This window comes from Dermochelys coriacea, chromosome 1 (genome assembly GCF_009764565.3).
Source record: "Dermochelys coriacea isolate rDerCor1 chromosome 1, rDerCor1.pri.v4, whole genome shotgun sequence".
Taxonomy (NCBI): domain Eukaryota; kingdom Metazoa; phylum Chordata; order Testudines; family Dermochelyidae; genus Dermochelys; species Dermochelys coriacea.
The window spans coordinates 282,883,863-282,901,784 of NC_050068.2; the positions used below are offsets into that span (position 1 = coordinate 282,883,863).

The 17,922-nt window shown below is 44.1% G+C and overlaps 1 protein-coding gene across 4 annotated transcripts; it reads left to right on the forward strand.

The window, feature by feature from the left end:
- The first annotated feature begins 1,487 nt into the window (after positions 1 to 1,487).
- Positions 1,488 to 16,228, forward strand: CSRP2 (cysteine and glycine rich protein 2). Of its 4 annotated transcripts, none has more exons than XM_043492986.1 (6): positions 1,488 to 1,631; positions 9,343 to 9,462; positions 11,949 to 12,117; positions 14,760 to 14,892; positions 15,436 to 15,529; positions 15,915 to 16,228. In XM_043492986.1, exons 2-6 carry the CDS (start codon positions 9,351 to 9,353, stop codon positions 15,989 to 15,991), a joined length of 585 nt encoding a protein of 194 aa, XP_043348921.1. In that variant the 5' UTR covers positions 1,488 to 1,631; positions 9,343 to 9,350; the 3' UTR covers positions 15,992 to 16,228. The 4 variants fall into 4 exon arrangements, with proteins under 4 accessions (XP_043348921.1, XP_038243422.1, XP_038243423.1 ...); XM_038387494.2 differs by having other exon boundaries at positions 1,524 to 1,641; XM_038387495.2 differs by having other exon boundaries at positions 1,574 to 1,647; positions 9,344 to 9,462.
- Positions 16,229 to 17,922: the final 1,694 nt, after the last annotated feature.

Consider the following 17,922-nt stretch of genomic DNA (forward strand, 5'->3'; position numbering starts at 1 on the left):
CTGTGCTGAAATAAGATAAAGAGCACCTTTGTCTCAATACTCTGCTGATTTAGTGTTTGGTTAATAAACAGGGCTTCTTCTTGATCAGAGAAAACACTATAGATAGAAAGGAATCAGAAACAATCGACGCACTAGGTCCTGTTGATATTAAAGAAGGAGCCATGTTTAAAATGACATTAAAACACAATTCAAACATGGCTCCCAGAGAACTGTTTTCTAACACAGAATTAAACATTATTCAAAACCCACGTTCACCACTAGTCAATATGGAATTAAGACTTCAGCATGATTTCTTGAGGTGCTACACTGATGGAGGTGCAAGCCGTCTGATCAGATATAAATAGGAGGCTGTGCCCATTTGTGGGCAATAAAGATCCCTCAGCATTTGTGCAAGAGTATGGAGTTTTTAGCCAGGGTTAAATTGTAATTTGGATATGTACTTTTCTATCTCATTATTACGTATAGGGATTTTTCACATCCTGTCCTTCTATCCTGTAACTCAGATGCTACACTCTGCTCCAGAAGTGGCTGCATTTCAAAAGTGGGTGAACAGGTTTCAGAGTAGCAGCCGTGTTAGTCTGTATTCGCAAAAAGAAAAGGAGGACGTGTGGCACCTTAGAAACTAACACATTTATTTGAGCATAAGCTTTCGTGAGCTACAGCTCACTTCATCGGATGCATTGAAGTGAGCTGTAGCTCACGAAAGCTTATGCTCAAATAAGTTTGTTAGTCTCTAAGGTGCCACACGTCCACCTTTTCTTTTTGAAAAGTGGGTGAAGTGATTCATGGCCCATATGCCTTTTGTAAAACTCCTTCGGGTCCTCCTGAATGAAAGGTGCTGTAGAAAAGTAAGCTGCTTTGTCTTATTAGCAAATCTCTCTCTTCCGTAACAAGAAGTTATAGGTAACTGACTTTCAAGAGCAAGAAAAGTGCTGCTCGCACAATTATCTCCTCACACATGTATCCAAAAATAAGGGTTTTCTGCTAGACAGATCTTCTGCTTTACGGCTTTCTTTCTCGATGATTACCACCATCGTCTGACGTGGGCTCTGAAGGATCAGTGCTAAAGGAGCCCGAACACTTACTCCAGATGCCCGCCTTGCTATGGCAGAAAGCAGAGGGGCACGTGCAGTTTAGGGGGCTCACCCCGGATTGCCGTGGTAGGCGGCGTTCAGTCTAGCGAAGCTCAGCTGTCTGACACAGCTACGGGGAGAGAAGAGGGGGAGGGCTGGGAATAAGACCCCGTCTCCAAACTACCTGCACGCCCAGCCCTAGATTAACACACCCCCGTAGGGCCGCGGAGCCTTGAAATCCAGCTCCCCAGCTGGGCACTCCCAGAGCCGCCCGCGCTGAGCTGCTGCAAACCGGGACCCCCACCTTCCTGCACGAGACCTCCGGGGCCTGGGGCTGGGGGAGGGGCTGACGCGGAGGCCGCTGCTTCAAGGTCCCCGGCGGCTGGGGCGTGCGGCCGGGCAGGGGCCTGGCCGGGGAGGCGGGGCTGGGCTCCCCGCTCTAGCTCCGCCCCGGCCGCGCTAGGAGCCTTTAAAGCGGCGCCGGGGGCCGCCCCTAGCGGCGGCTGCCGAGAGCGAGTCCGGCCGCCTCCCCCGAGCTGCTGCGAGCGGAGACGCCGCGCCGCGCCGCGCCGCGGTGAGTCTCCGGCTGCCCCCGGGGCCGGGCCGCGTCCTGGCGCCTTGTGACGGGGGATCCGGCCGGTCCGGGGGCTCCCCCGCGCTGCTTAACAGCCCGAGCGCCCCGCCGCAGGGCGCGTGCCAGGCTTCGCGCTTCCCCCCCCCCCCCGCCGGCTTGCGGCGCGGGTCAGAGACGCCCCCCCCCCCCCCCCCGCCTGACTCCCTGGGTGGTGAGCGGGGCCCGCGGTGTCGGGCTGGGGCAGAGCGCGCCGCCGCCCTGCCCCGGGCGCCTCCTCACTGCCGCCTGTTCCCCAGCCGCGCTCACACCCCGGACACGGGGGCTGAAGCTGAGCCGCTCTCTGCCAGGTCCTGTCACGCCACCCTGCGTGTTGGGAAATCCCCCGCACCCTGGCGTCTCTCCCCGCCTTGGGGCGGGGCCGTCGTGTGGGGGGCCTGCCGCTGGCCCCGCCAGCCCTGGGGGCAGCTGCACCTCCAGGGAGTCGGCCGGGGATTTCAAATGGCTTTCGCTACCTAATGAGAACGAAGTACCACCGGCGTGGCTTTTGTTGTCTCCCAGCAAACCTGAGTACGTGCCCCCGCTGCTGGGCCTTTCTGCTAAACTATATTGGCTTAATTGGGCTAAGGGCTGCATTTGCACCCAAACGTGCCCCTAGGCACAGCATCTTCAGCGCCCACCCTGCCCACAGCTGACGCCCGTGTTGCACAGACCTTTAGAGAGGTCTGGTGCCCCTAGGCACCTGGCTAATGGGAAATCCGGCCCTGCCTTTCTCCTTGGCCAAACTAAATCCCTGGCTATGGGATGGTTAAATAATGCAGATAGCGGTGGGTGCTTGACTAATTAGTATTTTGCTAGTTTACTAGAAATGCCTTGAGCCTGACACATCCATATGGTTGGATATGCTACATTGATACTTGCAATAACTTAAGTCTCCTAAAACGGTGCCCTATAGCATTAAATTAGCTAAGTTCACTAACTGGCAGTTTCTGCGGGGTAATGGTAGTGTAGAATCAGTAGTCCAACTTTTGTTGTGGGGTACTGAGTTCAACCGTATCTTCTACTATCTCTGAATCTCCAACATCTTGGGGGGCCGAGAGAGCGAAGAGTTACTGCAAAATCACTTAAGAATAGTGGGTCTGGAGGGTTTGCATTTCAAAGTTTGAGTTGACGGAAGGCAGGAAGGTGTGAGTGGACTAACATACATGCATTCAAAACATCAGTTTATGAAGCAATCTAAATTCACTTGCTATCTGATACCTGTGGAAAAGAAGCACATACAGTAGAACCTCAGAGTTACAAACGCCTCAGGAATGGAGGTTGTTGGTAACTCTGAAATGTTGCTAAAGTCGTGGTGGTTCTTTCAAAAGTTTACAACTGAACATTGACTTAATACAGCTTGGAGACTTCACTATGCAGAAGAAAACGGCTGCTTTTAACCATCTTAATTTAAACAAAACTAGCACAGAAGAGTTTCTTCATCTTGTCTAACTTTTTTTTAAACTTTCCCTTTATTTTTTGTTAGTTTATGTTCACAGTATGGTACTGTATTTGCATTTTGTGCGGGGGTTTGTTTTGTTTGTTTCTGCTGCTGCCTGATTGTGTACTTCCAGTTCCAAATATGGTGCGTGGTTGACCAGTCAAGTCGAAACTCTGGTGCTCATAACTCTGAGGTTCCACTGTAGTGGATGTGTGTGCACATAGCATTAGCTTGCCCAACTGATTACTTATGTTCCTGGCCAAAACAATTCCATTTTTCAAAAATTGTATTTTTATCACAATGGTTACACTGTAACAAATTTTGAGTAGTTCATGGCTAGAATGGCTTGGTGTAGTCTCTTTTTAAAGCTACTAGAAAAGCTAATCTGATGTATATCTAAAACTGGCTTGATGTAAGATGAGTAGCTTGAAAGATTTTTCTCTACCTTCCCCCCCCCCCCCCCACGCTCTTCATAAGCAAGGGCTCACTTTCACGAAGAAGAGTTCACTTCCAGAAGTTCAAGTACATAGCAGGTAAAACTTGATTATCTAACTGTTAAGTGCTGACAGTGCTGTACAAGACAGTTCCTGCCCTAAGAAACTTGCATGGGGGTTTTTGGTTTTTTTTTTTTTTTGGAGGGGGAGGAATCTCATGCTACAACAGCCTATCAGTAGAAACTATAAATACTAAACACTAGATAGTAAATGCTTCACATTTCCCTGTTTCTAGGTTGCCATTTTATGAAAGCATCATGGAGTTTGTTTTTTATTTTTTTAAAAAACTGCATTGGGGGGGAAGTGTCTCTAAAAGTAGTGCAACATTTTCCAGATTCTTAGGTGAGGCGTTTTTTTTTTTTTTTTTTTTTTTTGGGGCAGTTTTGAGCAGTGTAGTTAAGTTTTGTGCAGATTTGGACAGTTGGGGTAAAGTCTCTTGCTATTTTGTCTGGTTCCATAACTGAATGCTTGAACCAGCTCCGAGTGCTCAGCAAACAAACTTGCAGGGCTTTTGCAGGAGACAGTCCTCTCATCCAGTGGAATGACGGAGAATATTGTGAAGCAACAGTCATCTTGTGGGGTTGAGGGCATGGGGGAATCTCCATTGGCTCAGAGAGCATCTTAGTTTTGCCCTGCTCTTTTTTTTAACAGGATTCCAAACGGCTTACTACCCCATGATCTATCCAAGCAGAAGTGTGTGTTTGTGGAGTTTTTTGTGTGGTGGTTTAGTATTGAAGGTGGCTAACTGCGCTCTTCTGTGCCATGGGGATATTGTACTAGTGCATGCTCTTGTATGGAAGTGTTGTAGTGATAACCCTAGTGTCTGCATACTTGTTACACACACCTAGTTGTAGAAGTGGGACAAATATTGAAGTGGAAAATGGAAAGTGTCAGTTTGGGGGGGCACAGCTGAGCAGGAGAAACTAAGTATAGTGAGCTGTAGCTCACGAAAGCTTATGCTCTAATAAATTTGTGAGTTGCTAAGGTGCCACAAGTACTCCTTTTCTTTTTATAGAAATGCTGCATTTTCTGGATTTTGGAGTCCTGGCCCATGGGAAACAGTTAATTGTTTGCAGTTAGCTTGTGAAGACAACTTGGTCGTGAACAGTTTATGACCATGTGAACACTTCATGCAGCTCTATGTAAAGTATTATGTGCATGGGAGTAGCCCCACTCTTTAAGTTCCTGTTGCTTTAATTTTATAGCTTTTCTGCTTCTGGCTGGCTCTGACAAAACTCTAGTCTTTTGACTGCATCCAGTGGAAACTCAAATCTAGGTATCATATTTTTTAATGTGTAGATAATGTATAAGGTTCCAGGATGGGGAGCTGCCCGGAAGGCATAGCTCTACCCATGCACCTCCTATTGTGTGTACGTATCTCTTCTTTTGGTAGCAAACAGGGTTGGGCACCTAATTGCAGGGCACAGTAGCTGCCTCTAGGTGTTCTTGAGGCATCCTCACTGCCTTGATCCCTTTGAATTGCATGGGAGTATGGCTTAGCACTTTCCCCATAGGCTGCTGTTTAGCATATTGCCTGTAAAATATCTCGATCAATTTTAGCTCTTGTGTCCTTCACTAGTACATTGAGTTCTGTCGTCATTGCTAAAACTTCTGAAGGGTTAAAGTTGGCTTCTTTTCCGGACTGCCGCTTAGGCAAGATGTCCTACTTGTGACTCTACACACTGCATGTTTAAATGCACAAAACAAGAATCCAGTCTTCAATAAGAATCAAAGCTTTAAGGTCAGCCGCCTACAGAATTTTTTCCCAACCCTCAGACAAATACTTTACTTAACCTAGTATGAAATGTGAGTTCCTAGACCAATCACTGAGCAAGGACAAGCAAATCCTTTTCATCTGTTTTTTAATGTAGAATGAAACATTTCAAACACTTGCATAAGTTTATTTTTCAAAAAATTGCTTAAATATTAGTGACTGCTGACTTAACATTATATTCCCATTGGAGAACGGCACCGAACTAGGGAATGGGAGCTGGGTAGTACAGTCATGGCTTTCAACGTGGTGTAAATAAGAGCACCACTCTGAGAAGGGGTGCAGGGGATAGAACTGAGTACTGCTTGGCAGATGCATACTGCAAGTCCAGGTGTATGCTCTCTGGAGAGGAGGGTGGCTGCCAAGAACTCATAAAAACAAAATAGGTCAGAATTATAGGGTACCATTGGCACAAACATCCGGAAAACTTAGTACCACGTCAGTGGCTCTTAAATTCATTAAAGGCCTACCTGAACTAGCAGAAGGCTTATCAAATTCTGCAAGCAGCTTTCATGAGCTACAACATCTTCACTACCCTTTGGAGAACCGAAATCAGAATGCTATTAATCTGCCTGTGGGGCTCTAATGTGTAGCATAGCTCGTATTAGAATAATGTAGACAGAACACATGACATCTAGCTTTTAAGTGGAAAGAATTGATCTTTAGGGCAGGACTGCATACCGTGTTCTCTAGCTGTCTGACCACTCTGAGGTGCTGTATGTGGAACAGATTAACAGACTGCTTCTCACTGAAGTCTGATTTGTCTAATCTTGACTGCTTGGGGATGACTTGTGCTGATAGCTCAAGGAATACTGCTATAGAAGCTCCTATGGAAATGTTAAAGGGGAGGACAGCTGGCCTTGGTCTCTTCAGAGACACCCACCTTCTTGAAGCACTAACCTTTGGTGAAGTTTGAAAATCAAAAGCCTTAAGAACATCAAATTCTGACTTCCTTTAAATTGTCTAGATACTTGCATAGCCTTTATCACAGTAGTATCTGTGCATCTTGTAATTCATAATGGATTTTATTCTCCCAGTGCTTCTCTGAGGTATGGCAGTGCTTTCCCTATTTTACAGCTGGGGAGCAGAGACAAAGGGTAGATTGACTCTCCCAGTAAGGCTGTGACTGAGCTGTGAACCTGGGTCTCAGCCCCTGTACCCAATCACTGGATCTGTCCTTCTTATTAAATATTCTTGTAAGAAAGAAGATGCAATTAAATAATGTGTGTACATAGTGGGGGTTCAAATGTGAAAACCAAAACAAAAGTCAGGTCAGTGCCAAAGCCCTGTGAGGCCCAAGAAAGAAGCTTATTTAATAAACAAAATTTCAACTTGGCCTGTTCTGAGATGCATACAAAGTGGGAAGGAATCTCTCCTCCATTCTGCAGTTAATGTACAAGGGTTTGGAAGAGGAATGCAGCCTGCATCCCTCTTTCAGAGGACCCTGTTTGCCATGATTGATGTCAGCTGCTGTTTGGTAGCACAGCCAAACACTTGAATAAAAGAAATGGAGTCTTAATTTTTAGAGTCTACAGTGATGCCAAGAATGACAAATAGTGGTGTCATAAAACAAATCTTACTAGCCCGCTCAGAATATTAGTTATTGCCAACCCATTGAGAAGCAACTGTGCTAACCTCTTGGAAAGGGTGCACAAAAATTCAGTAATTAAATTAATGTCACCACTACAAATGAACAGCTACTAAGCCACTTCTGTATTAAACGAAACATTTCCTTAAACCTCTGCTTAGGAATTCGCTTAAGATGTCCCAATTTGAGTTAATCAGTTAATCTTGTTTTCTCACATTCCACTAGTGGCTGTTCTTCTCTCTTCCCACCCCCCCATTGAGCAAAGGTCTCTTAGCAGTTACTAAGCAACATTCCTTTTGTAGGGCATGCTGTCACCCTTGTCCTGAAACTGTATTTTCCCCTCTGATCCCCCCAAGGACACTCACTTAAAGGTTTCCAGCTCCCAGCCCTTACCTCTCTGGGCAGAGACCTGTATCTCACTCCCTTCTGACTGGATTTTTTTTTTCAGGCTGTACAGTTCCCTGATCTACACTGTGATATCCCCAGCAAGCCAGTCTGCCTAAAGACTAGTGTCTACACTTGGCTTTCTCTCCAAGGGCTGTGAACAGTGTATTGCTAGCCATGATAAGTTACCACACAGCTCCTTCTAAGCAAGCACATTTACTCTTAAGGGAAAAACATTAGAGGTAGCATATAATAACAATAAAAGAACCTACATGCATGTTTAAAAGCACACCAAAGGTCACTCTAATGCCAGTTTGGGGCTCTGGTAGGTGTCAGTCCTTCAAATCCCACCACTGGGTTTTCCCTGTGGTTAAAGTTCTGATTTGTCTCTAGATCAAGAACCAGAATGAAGACCCCAAGTCAGTTTAAGGTCAGTCCATTTATCCCAAAATCCTTTGTCTATTAATCTCTGGAGAATCTGGTTTGAGCCTCCTAAGCAGGTGGCACTTCTCTGGAGGTGTTTATAACCACTGTGCTTTGCCTTAATCATCCCCGCTGTTGTTTTCAGTTCCTCAAGGAGCTGTGGTAACCCTGGACCCACAATCCTTGTCCTACAAAGATACATAAGCCATTCATACAGCATGGTGTCCCAAAGACAGTGACTCGGAAGCATTCCTTTATAGGACACTAGTCAGCCTTACATCTCCAATTCAAAACCCTGTAGACACAAGTGGAACTATGAAGAGCATGGGTGGTGGGTGGAGCCCCCCTTTGGAGAACTAACAATGTTTTTATCTTGACTGTCTGGAAAATTACATCTAATGAACAGTCTCGTTTAAGAAACACAATCCGGTTGTCCCAAGGGCCTCCCAGTGTCTACCTTAACTGTAGTGCTCTTCTGCTTAAATTGGAATTTTTTTTTCAGCAGTTAGCTTTTTGGCATTCATATAAGTGCCATCCTGCAGCACTAGTTTTCCTTTCTATAGCTGTAGGGGGTGGAGTCTCTCACTGGTTTGATACTTAAATATTTGCTAGTAAAGTGCAATAATGACGGTGTTCCTAAATTTAATGCAGTTTAGTACGTGACAAGAAATAATGCTACATGCTTGTGGTTGTCAGCCATTTTCTTTCACAAAATTACTACTTTCTGTTTGGGCTCACTGCACATGCCTGCCTGGTGAAGGTGAGATTTTTATGTCACTAGCACAAGGATGCCTCAGAAATGATCCCCATTAACCGCTAAATTTCAGACACTAGTTCAGAAAAACACTATTCTTAGCATAGCAAATTGCTCTCCAGTTAGGCAAACCTTATGGTTTATGCCATTTTCCAAGGCATAGACTCTGCAGAAAAACAAAATCCCTTTGTTGGCACAATTGGTTGGCTTCCATCAGAAGAGAGAAACCAGATTAATGAAGCATAGAAACTGAAATTACATCCGTCTGGGAGGGTGTTCATTCAAGGTACAGTAAAGCCATTATGCATGCAACTTTGTGCATATCCAATTCATGTAACTTTCAAAATTCTGAACAGGGAATGTAAAACAGGGAATGTGTTAATAAAAAAAAAAAATTATTTTTTGGGAGGCACTATAGTCTGTTTCCAGGTCTCCTGCTTAATGCACCAAGCCATATTGCATACAACAGTGGGAATTTAAATGTTTAAAGATTTGTTCCTTATGCTTAATTGGAGGCTCCTGCAGCATTACAGATAAGCCTATAAAGGCTATTTGACCCTATGAGTACTATCTGGAATGTAGAATGTGTTTAGTACTCACAATCTGACTACTATAAACACTTTCTTATAGAACTAGGCTCAGAACGGCCAAAAATCTGGCAGACCGGCAGCATTGTGCTAAATGACTACAGTTCTTAGCTCACACTCTTTTGTATTGACTCTTTGAGAACTGTACCTGTGAAATAATTCAGTGAACAATCTCAATCTTGCTGCTCTGTCTCTAAGTACTGGTGTATCTTCCACAGAGTCAGGATGCCAAACTGGGGAGGAGGTAACAAGTGCGGTGCCTGTGGACGAACAGTCTACCATGCTGAAGAGGTTCAGTGTGATGGGAGGAGCTTCCACAGATGCTGCTTTCTCTGCAGTAAGTATTCCTCACATGCTGCTTTTTGTGTTGTGCCAACTCTCGTCAATGAAAGTTTCAGTGGCTCTGTTGCATGTCAGACTGAACAGTGTCAGAGCAAGATGTTCTTCTACAAACTTATCCATAGGGGTTACATAATAAAGGCTCAAAGTTGGCACGTGAGAAACTGAATGGCAGTGCAAGTTACCAGAGTGGTCTAGTTTTGGGGGCCTCCAGAAATGCTATGAATGCTGTCAGATTTAGGTTAATTTGTCACCCTTTTCCTTATGCCTCATAAGGACCTCCATGTCAGTAAAGGGAGAGCTCATCCAGAACCACTGAAGAAAGGTGTTGGACTCTGGTGTGGGAGAGTTCATAAAGAGACTTGTTAAACTGAGCCTAGATCTTTCCTTCACAACCTTATGTCTGGAAAAAGGCAAGGAACATGTTTAGGAGTGAGAAACCTACATCTGAATTCTGTCCAAACAGGTAATGGCACAGCAAGAAGGCTGGATTTGTTTCGATACAGTTCTGTAGAGCCAAGCTTCTACCTCTGTATCTGTTGGAAAGTAGATGGAGGGCTGAAGGAATAATTGAGTCCTCCCTTTCCCTCTTTCACCCAGGTCCATGTAGATTGTGTAGGATATTAAAGCATCAGTAGTTTGGTTGAATTTCTAACTAATACATGTAGCGGAGCAAAAATCCTAGCCCTCCTTGGCATAGGCGGCTGTGGGTTATTTCAGGTGAATAGAGTCCAAGTCACTTTTTTTCAGTCTAACAACTCATTCAGGCATCAAAACTAGCTTTTTCTGCTGTAAAGGTTGTTTGTTAGTTGGAAAAAAGATATTCTTATAAATTCATAAACTGCCTGTCTAACACAATCAAAGTACTTCAACTTATTGCAAATATGCAGTGTCACTTTGCCCAGCTTTCTGGCCTCAACTATCTGGGGACAGAATTAGGGTTCAGCCTTGCTTTAAGGAAACTACAGTTACAAACAGGAAGACTTTCAAAATTAGCTTGCCACTAATATCTGCAACATCCCATCTATGGGATATAGATGTTTGTTCCTTTTCCTGGTACTCTACAGCAATTGTAGCAAATTATTTGGCTGTGGCTCAGTTGGCTCAAGTTCAGTTTTTATAGAAGTTTCTTCTATTAAAACTTGGAACATGCAGTCAAACAGTTGGTTGGTTTAGTATATTTCACTGAGTGAAGCCAAGATCATGTTTAGTTTTGCTGAATTTAAAACATAAAGACTTAGTGTATTTTAAAATTGATTAATTGCTCTTAATTACTATAAAATGCCATGTATCAACTGTCTACTGCAAGGGTTCTCAAACTTCATTGCATCATCTTCTGACAACACAAATTACTACCCCAGGAGTGGGGACTGAAGCCTGAGCCCTGCCACCTTGGGTGGGGGGGCTGAAGCTCAAGGGCTTCAGCCACAGGCAGGGGGCCTGTAACCTGAGCCTCACTGCCCAGGGTCGAAGCCCTCAGGCCTTGGCAAGTCTAATGCCAGCCATTAAAACAGGGTCATGACCCACTTTGGGGTCCTGACCCACAGTTGAGAACCACTGGTCTACTGAATAAACAACATGCAATAAACAAAGGTTTCTGTGTATTTTGAAGCTCTTGCAGCTTTTTTTTTTTAAACAAAGTCTTAGAGAACTGGGTTGTAGTTGGGCTTTCAGTCCAACCTGCATCCTGTACAGACATCAAAATGCTATGACTGAAGAAAGGGCACTAAACTTAGTTACAAGAGCAATGTTTAGAAGAGAGGAGCAGAAATAGCTGTATTCCTTACAATGTGACCTTGAACAAGTCTTAACTTCTGTCCTCCGATCAATCTGCATAATGCATCTAATTCTTTCTTGTCTGCTAAAATGTTGCATGTTCACACATGCTTTCATTCTTCCTGAAATTCTGCATTCCTCCGAAAAGGAATAGAAAGATGCCCAATAATTTCATCAGAGGCTACTGAAAGCAATCTGGTTCTTGGGTTTACAGTTCTAGTCTGGTATCCATAAAAAGTAAACTGAACCCCAGGATCTAGAATAGCAGTACAAAAGCTGTGGGGAAGCAACTTGTCCACGTGAACAGAGGGCCCTGAACTGTCAGACAATTAAATGCTTCTGCACTGATGCAGATGCTTGTTTCCATGCAATATGAAGCAAGAGTGGAAATGGATGACTTTAGTATCTGGTTTTCTGTGTAACCTCATTAATCAAACTACAACAAGTTTCCATTCTTTAAATATCATCACTATGAGGGTGGGAGGAAATAGAGCCTCTTTATGAAGCTAAACATAATTCACCAATTCAAAAGAGAAGCTGCCTCCTCTAATTTTCAGCAGTCCCACAGCTCATTAGGAAGAGTTTGTAAGGAAGAACTGTGGACAGGGGAACCCATGACATCTGGCATTTGACATTTTTGGTTTTCTGCATGTGCTATGGCTGAAAATTGCCCCTTCTGGCAATTTTTAAAACTTTTTTTTTCCCCAGTGGTTTGTCGGAAAAACTTAGACAGCACAACTGTAGCAATTCATGACGATGAGGTTTACTGCAAGTCCTGCTATGGAAAAAAGTATGGTCCTAAAGGTTATGGCTATGGCCAAGGAGCAGGCACGCTCAACATGGACAGAGGTGAGAGACTGGGCATCAAGCATGACAAGTAAGTTCAACTCTTCACTATATCTCCCTGCAAGATGTACAGTTGGCATGTGATCTTCATGTTGTGCTAAAGATTCTTCATGCAAGAATTAAAGGCCAAATGCTCTTACAGATGTATAATGTGGCTCTGCTCTAAACACACACCAAAATGCCAGCGTACCCCATAGCAGAATATTGAAGTAGAGAGACACTATAGGTCAGAGGTGCACTGAACCCATGATGTCTGTTCCTGCAGTCCTGCTGCACACAACTTCCACTGATATCAGTGGGAGTTACCTGTAGGCAAGTCTTCAGGATCAAGCTTTTAATCTCTCTGGATTATTAAAAATTATATTGTGCTGGTTACTGCCTTTATGCAAGTTTAAAGATTACTAAACATGGCTTGTTTAGTATTCAAATCCTACTTACTGGCTGATAGGCTCATACACTAAGCTTTGACAAGGTTGTGTTCTTTTTATGAATTAAAATAAAGGAGGATTTGAGGTGGTATAGAGATTTAATGTCTATATGGAAAACTTAATCCTGCTCTAAATGGAAGTGCCTTACTGCATTTCAGTCTGTCAGGTATAGCAACTAGTTTGCCAGGCAGTAGCAAAAGTGTGATAGAATTGGTTCTTTAAAGCAGGACAGGTAAAAGTATGTAAAGATGTATCAAAACCTGTTCGGAGTAGGAGTTTGCTATCTAAACAGCAAATGCCATAACTAGTACACACTTCTGATGACTTCATGAAAGGCTTAACTTGGACATCTAGTTCCATTAAAGTTCAACTGTTAGTAGCTCAGTCTTGCTAAAATTCCAGCTTCTAGATCTTTACAGTTGAGATGTAAATTCTCATGAGGTTGTTCATTCAGTATCTCCAAATTTAATTTAGAAACTGGCATATTGACATGGGCAATGGCTCACCAAGTCAGTATCCAGTATTAGATACTACTTTGTGGTGTTTACACCTTCTGGGTAACTGGGAAGTACTATGGCATGGAGGAAACTTAACATCATGTAGTCATTCACTAAATACAAGGGTCAGATAGGTCTATTATTATGCCAAATTACCTTAAAATAGCAGCTTCTCAGCATAGAAAACACCATTAATCAAACCAGTTCAGTGTCTTTTTTTTTTTTTTTTTTTTTTTTTTTTTTAAATCAAGATAAGGTGAGGGTGGATTTTAAAGACACATGCATGTGGCTGGGGCTGCAGTCATTATGGATTCTGCCAAAACCTAGGTGTATTTAGTTACAAATAATTATTTGTATGATCATAGAATCATAGAATCATAGAATATCAGGGTTGGAAGGGACCCCAGAAGGTCATCTAGTCCAACCCCCTGCTCAAAGCAGGACCAAGTCCCAGTTAAATCATCCCAGCCAGGGCTTTGTCAAGCCTGACCTTAAAAACCTCTAAGGAAGGAGATTCTACCACCTCCCTAGGTAACGCATTCCAGTGTTTCACCACCCTCTTAGTGAAAAAGTTTTTCCTAATATCCAATCTAAACCTCCCCCATTGCAACTTGAGACCATTACTCCTCGTTCTGTCATCTGCTACCATTGAGAACAGTCTAGAGCCATCCTCTTTGAAACCCCCTTTCAGGTAGTTGAAAGCAGCTATCAAATCCCCCCTCATTCTTCTCTTCTGCAGACTAAACAATCCCAGCTCCCTCAGCCTCTCCTCATAAGTCATGTGCTCTAGACCCCTAATCATTTTCGTTGCCCTTCGTTGTACTCTTTCCAATTTATCCACATCCTTCCTGTAGTGTGGGGCCCAAAACTGGACACAGTACTCCAGATGAGGCCTCACCAGTGTCGAATAGAGGGGAACGATCACGTCCCTCGATCTGCTCGCTATGCCCCTACTTATACAACCCAAAATGCCATTGGTCTTCTTGGCAACAAGGGCACACTGCTGACTCATATCCAGCTTCTCGTCCACTGTCACCCCTAGGTCCTTTTCCGCAGAACTGCTGCCGAGCCATTCGGTCCCTAGTCTGTAGCGGTGCATTGGATTCTTCCATCCTAAGTGCAGGACCCTGCATTTATCCTTATTGAACCTCATTAGATTTCTTTTGGCCCAATCCTCCAATTTGTCTAGGTCCTTCTGTATCCTATCCCTCCCCTCCAGCGTATCTACCACTCCTCCCAGTTTAGTATCATCCGCAAATTTGCGGAGAGTGCAATCCACACCATCCTCCAGATCATTTATGAAGATATTGAACAAAACGGGCCCCAGGACCGACCCCTGGGGCACTCCACTTGACACCTGATGTATTCAGATATCCCCCTGCTCTGCTCCTTTTAAAGCAGTGGTCTACAAACTGGGGTGTCCTCATTGAGGGGCATGGAGGAATGTTCAGGGGATGTGCCCGGGCTGGGAGGGAGCACCACCCAGCCCTGTTCTGCCCTCAGCTAGACTCTGGCCCTTGGCTCCTAGCCCTGACCACAGCTCTGGCCCCAGCCTAGGCCTCCTTACCCCTGTCCACCCTTCCCCTCAAGTTGCAGCCCCACTTCTGGCCCTGGTTCCTGACTGTGGCTTGAGGAAGGTGGGTACAGACAGGGGCAATGGGGGCTTTGACATGAAAAGCTTGGGGACCACTGTTTTAGAGGGTAAATAGGCATACAAGACTGACCTACTATATACCTCTTCCTTCTAGCACACCATCTCCTCACCGACCTACAACAAGTCCAAATACTTCAAAGTTTGCTCAGAAATTTGGAGGTGCAGAGAAATGCTCTCGATGTGGTGATTCTGTTTATGCTGCTGAGAAAGTAATAGGAGCTGGAAAGGTAAAGTAGATTTTGATAAAGTTCTTTGCTAAATAGGGTGTGGGGGGGCAGGGACACGCACACAATCTAAGCAAGGGTTGGCTAAAAACCTGTTGAGCATATTTAGCCAGAAAGAGTCAGGTAGGCCAATTACTGTGATGCAAAATTCCCTTAGTATAGCAGCTTCTCTGCATGGAAAACACCATTTAATCAAACCAGTTCAGTGTCATTTAAACCAAGATAAAGGTGGTGGGGGAGGGTTTTAAAGACAAATGCATGTGGCTGGGGCTGCAGTTGCGTTAGATTCTGGCAAAACCTAAATGTTTTATCTGAAGCATAATATTTCTTTGCTGACTTGCATCTGAAACAATCTGTTAAAAGAGCTGGTCTCTATCACCTATCATGTCTTTGCATTATTTAAGTGAGAAACAGAAAGAAAACTCCTAGAGTAGGATCCTTGTCTGCTTTAGGCTACAGGAGTCTGTGTACCTATCGCTATTTTAAAAGTTACTCTCAAGAGTGTCTAGTAAATACAATGACTTATACTCTTTTTGCTTCTCTTAGCCTTGGCATAAAAACTGTTTTCGATGTGCCAAGTGTGGGAAGAGTCTAGAATCCACAACCCTGACCGAGAAAGAAGGTGAAATTTACTGTAAAGGTAAGCTGAAGAAACATGCTGGAACCCTAACTGTCTACAGTTCAGAGTAGCATGTGCTCTAAGGAGCAGAGATCTCCAGTTTGGATCTGGAGTGGGAATCGTGTGCTGACATCTCAGAAGGATTCCTTCCTTTTGACAGGGTTCGGCACTTAGCACTGCAGTATTACTAAAAATTGTTCTGCAACTATGCAATATTACTTATTGATCTGTTTGAGGAATAGTTAAATGGCTCTAAATGTTCTCTTCTCTAGTATCCTTCCATGAACACTGCTTTGGAGCAAGCAGACTGCTGAGCAATCCTGAGCAATAGAAGTCCAGTAACTTGCAGGCATCCTAACATGTCTTTTCTGAAAACATTGCTTTTTTTTTTTTTCCTTCCTTTCAGGCTGCTATGCAAAGAACTTTGGCCCCAAAGGATTTGGATATGGACAGGGAGCAGGTGCCCTTGTTCATGCTCAGTGAAAGAGTAAAATCCAAGACTGATCATGATTCACAGAGACTCTTCCTCTGCAACAAGGCACAGCTTAAGTGTTACTAGTTACTGTGAAACTGACACTAGTGTATTATAATATTGCTTAGATCAAGCTTTTATCAAATACTAAAGCACTATATATTTCTCTATTTTTCTTGTGGACCACATGTTAATGAACACTATATTAGCACTGTCATTCCACTTCAATAAAGCTTTGCATATTGTGACTTTTTTGTTTAGTCTCTTTAAATTATCAGATAAAAACTGCTACCCTCTGACTCACCAGTATAAAGAGCTTGAGGCCAGTGCTGGATTAAGGCACTTGGACCTAGTGCCCCAGCACCTGAAGTCACATGGTTACACCAGTTTCTGCTTAACTTAAAAAGCTTCTAGCCCTTATGACTGGGGGAAGGAGGAGAGCCTTGAACTGCCCTGTGTATGCCATTGGGGGTGTTCATTCAGAGACATGCTGAATAGGGGCACCCTTGGCAACACCTACTCAGCAGAGGACACTGGCATGAGAAGTGGGGAGTGGGCCCTGCTCACTTACCCCACAACTAAAATGCATCTGCATGGGTAAGTACTAGAGGATGCAGGGGGTATTACTAGGTATTCAATATGGAGACAGAGCTGTGGGGGAGCATTGTGAATGTACCTAGGGCCTTGGGTTTGCCTTAATTTAGTCACATTTCTGTCTACGCTTCTGTTTGCTGCCCACTGTAGAAATATTTAAGTGAAATCTTGTCTCCTTTGAAGTCAATGACACAACTCCCAGTAACTTCAGTGGGTCCAGGATTTCACCAATAGGATATACAGTGCTAGACGTGAAGGATTCTTGGAGAACTAGTGACACTGCATCAGAAGAATAAAAACCTGGGGAAGTGACCATTTCTTTTGCCAAAGCTCTAAAGAAACAATGAGAAGGACTTGAGTCACTGATTTCCTGAGCTGAAAGCATAGGTCTCCACAGCTTGAGCTCAAGAGCCAGGCTCTGTTGGTGAAGGCTGTTAGGCTGATAACCTCTGTCTCAGGCACAGAAAGGGACACAACCCACACCCACTAATGGGATACATAAGCACCTCTGTCCACCCAAACTGGGCTGACAGCCCCTTTCCAAACTCTTTTTTTAGCTTGAAAACAGGGCACAAAGGACCAGCTTTCCCTAAAGTACACTCCTCTCTTCTCTTTTTCCCCCCCACCCCGATCCTGGGGGGGAAAACCCCTCAAGGCTTTCTTTATACATCCAAATAAACTCAGCTTCTCCTTTAAATTTTTAAAGGTGATTCAAAGTTCTACATTGATACTTGGAACTAGATTGGTAGGAAGATACTTTACTTGGAGACCAGTAACTCAAACACTTCAGACTTGATGCAGGCATGGTAGTTTTCCCTTCTGAACTTCATCCTTTTTTTGTGACCCAGCATTGTCCTAGCTAGCTCTTCCTCCACTCTCTTTGATAGAGCTACTGTCTGCAAAGCAGTGAGATTACACAAGGTTATCAGCATAAATAGAATAGTTCAAACTGCTAGCCATTACCAAATTGAAAATATTTCTGTAAGGCGAAAGGAACAGTTGAGTCACATGGAGTTATTTCAGTACTATAGTTAGTGTGTGTGGCTGTGGTCATGGCCTATGGTAGGGAAGAAGGTAAGGCTGTCTGTCTCCTCTTCTGCAGAAGTAATGAAAGCTAAAACTCCAGCTACTTTTACAAAAATAAGAATGGCCATACTGGGTCAGACCAAAGGTCCATCTAGCCCAATATCCTGTCTACCAACAGTGACCAATGCCAGGTGCCCCAGAGGGAGTTATCCTAACAGGTAGTGATCAACTGATCTCCTGCCATCCATCCATTTCCCCCTCTGACAAACAGACTAGGGACACTATTCCTTACCAATCCTGGGTAATAGCCATTAATGGACTT

Excerpts from the sequence above, each read along its gene's own strand:
- CSRP2 (XM_043492986.1), top strand. The coding sequence starts at position 9,351 with ATGCCAAACTGGGGAGGAGGTAACAAGTGCGGTGCCTGTGGACGAACA. Across the intron at positions 9,463-11,948 it reads CAGATGCTGCTTTCTCTGCA|TGGTTTGTCGGAAAAACTTA; the intron begins GTAAGTATTCCT and ends TTTTTTCCCCAG. Across the intron at positions 15,530-15,914 it reads AGGTGAAATTTACTGTAAAG|GCTGCTATGCAAAGAACTTT; the intron begins GTAAGCTGAAGA and ends CCTTCCTTTCAG.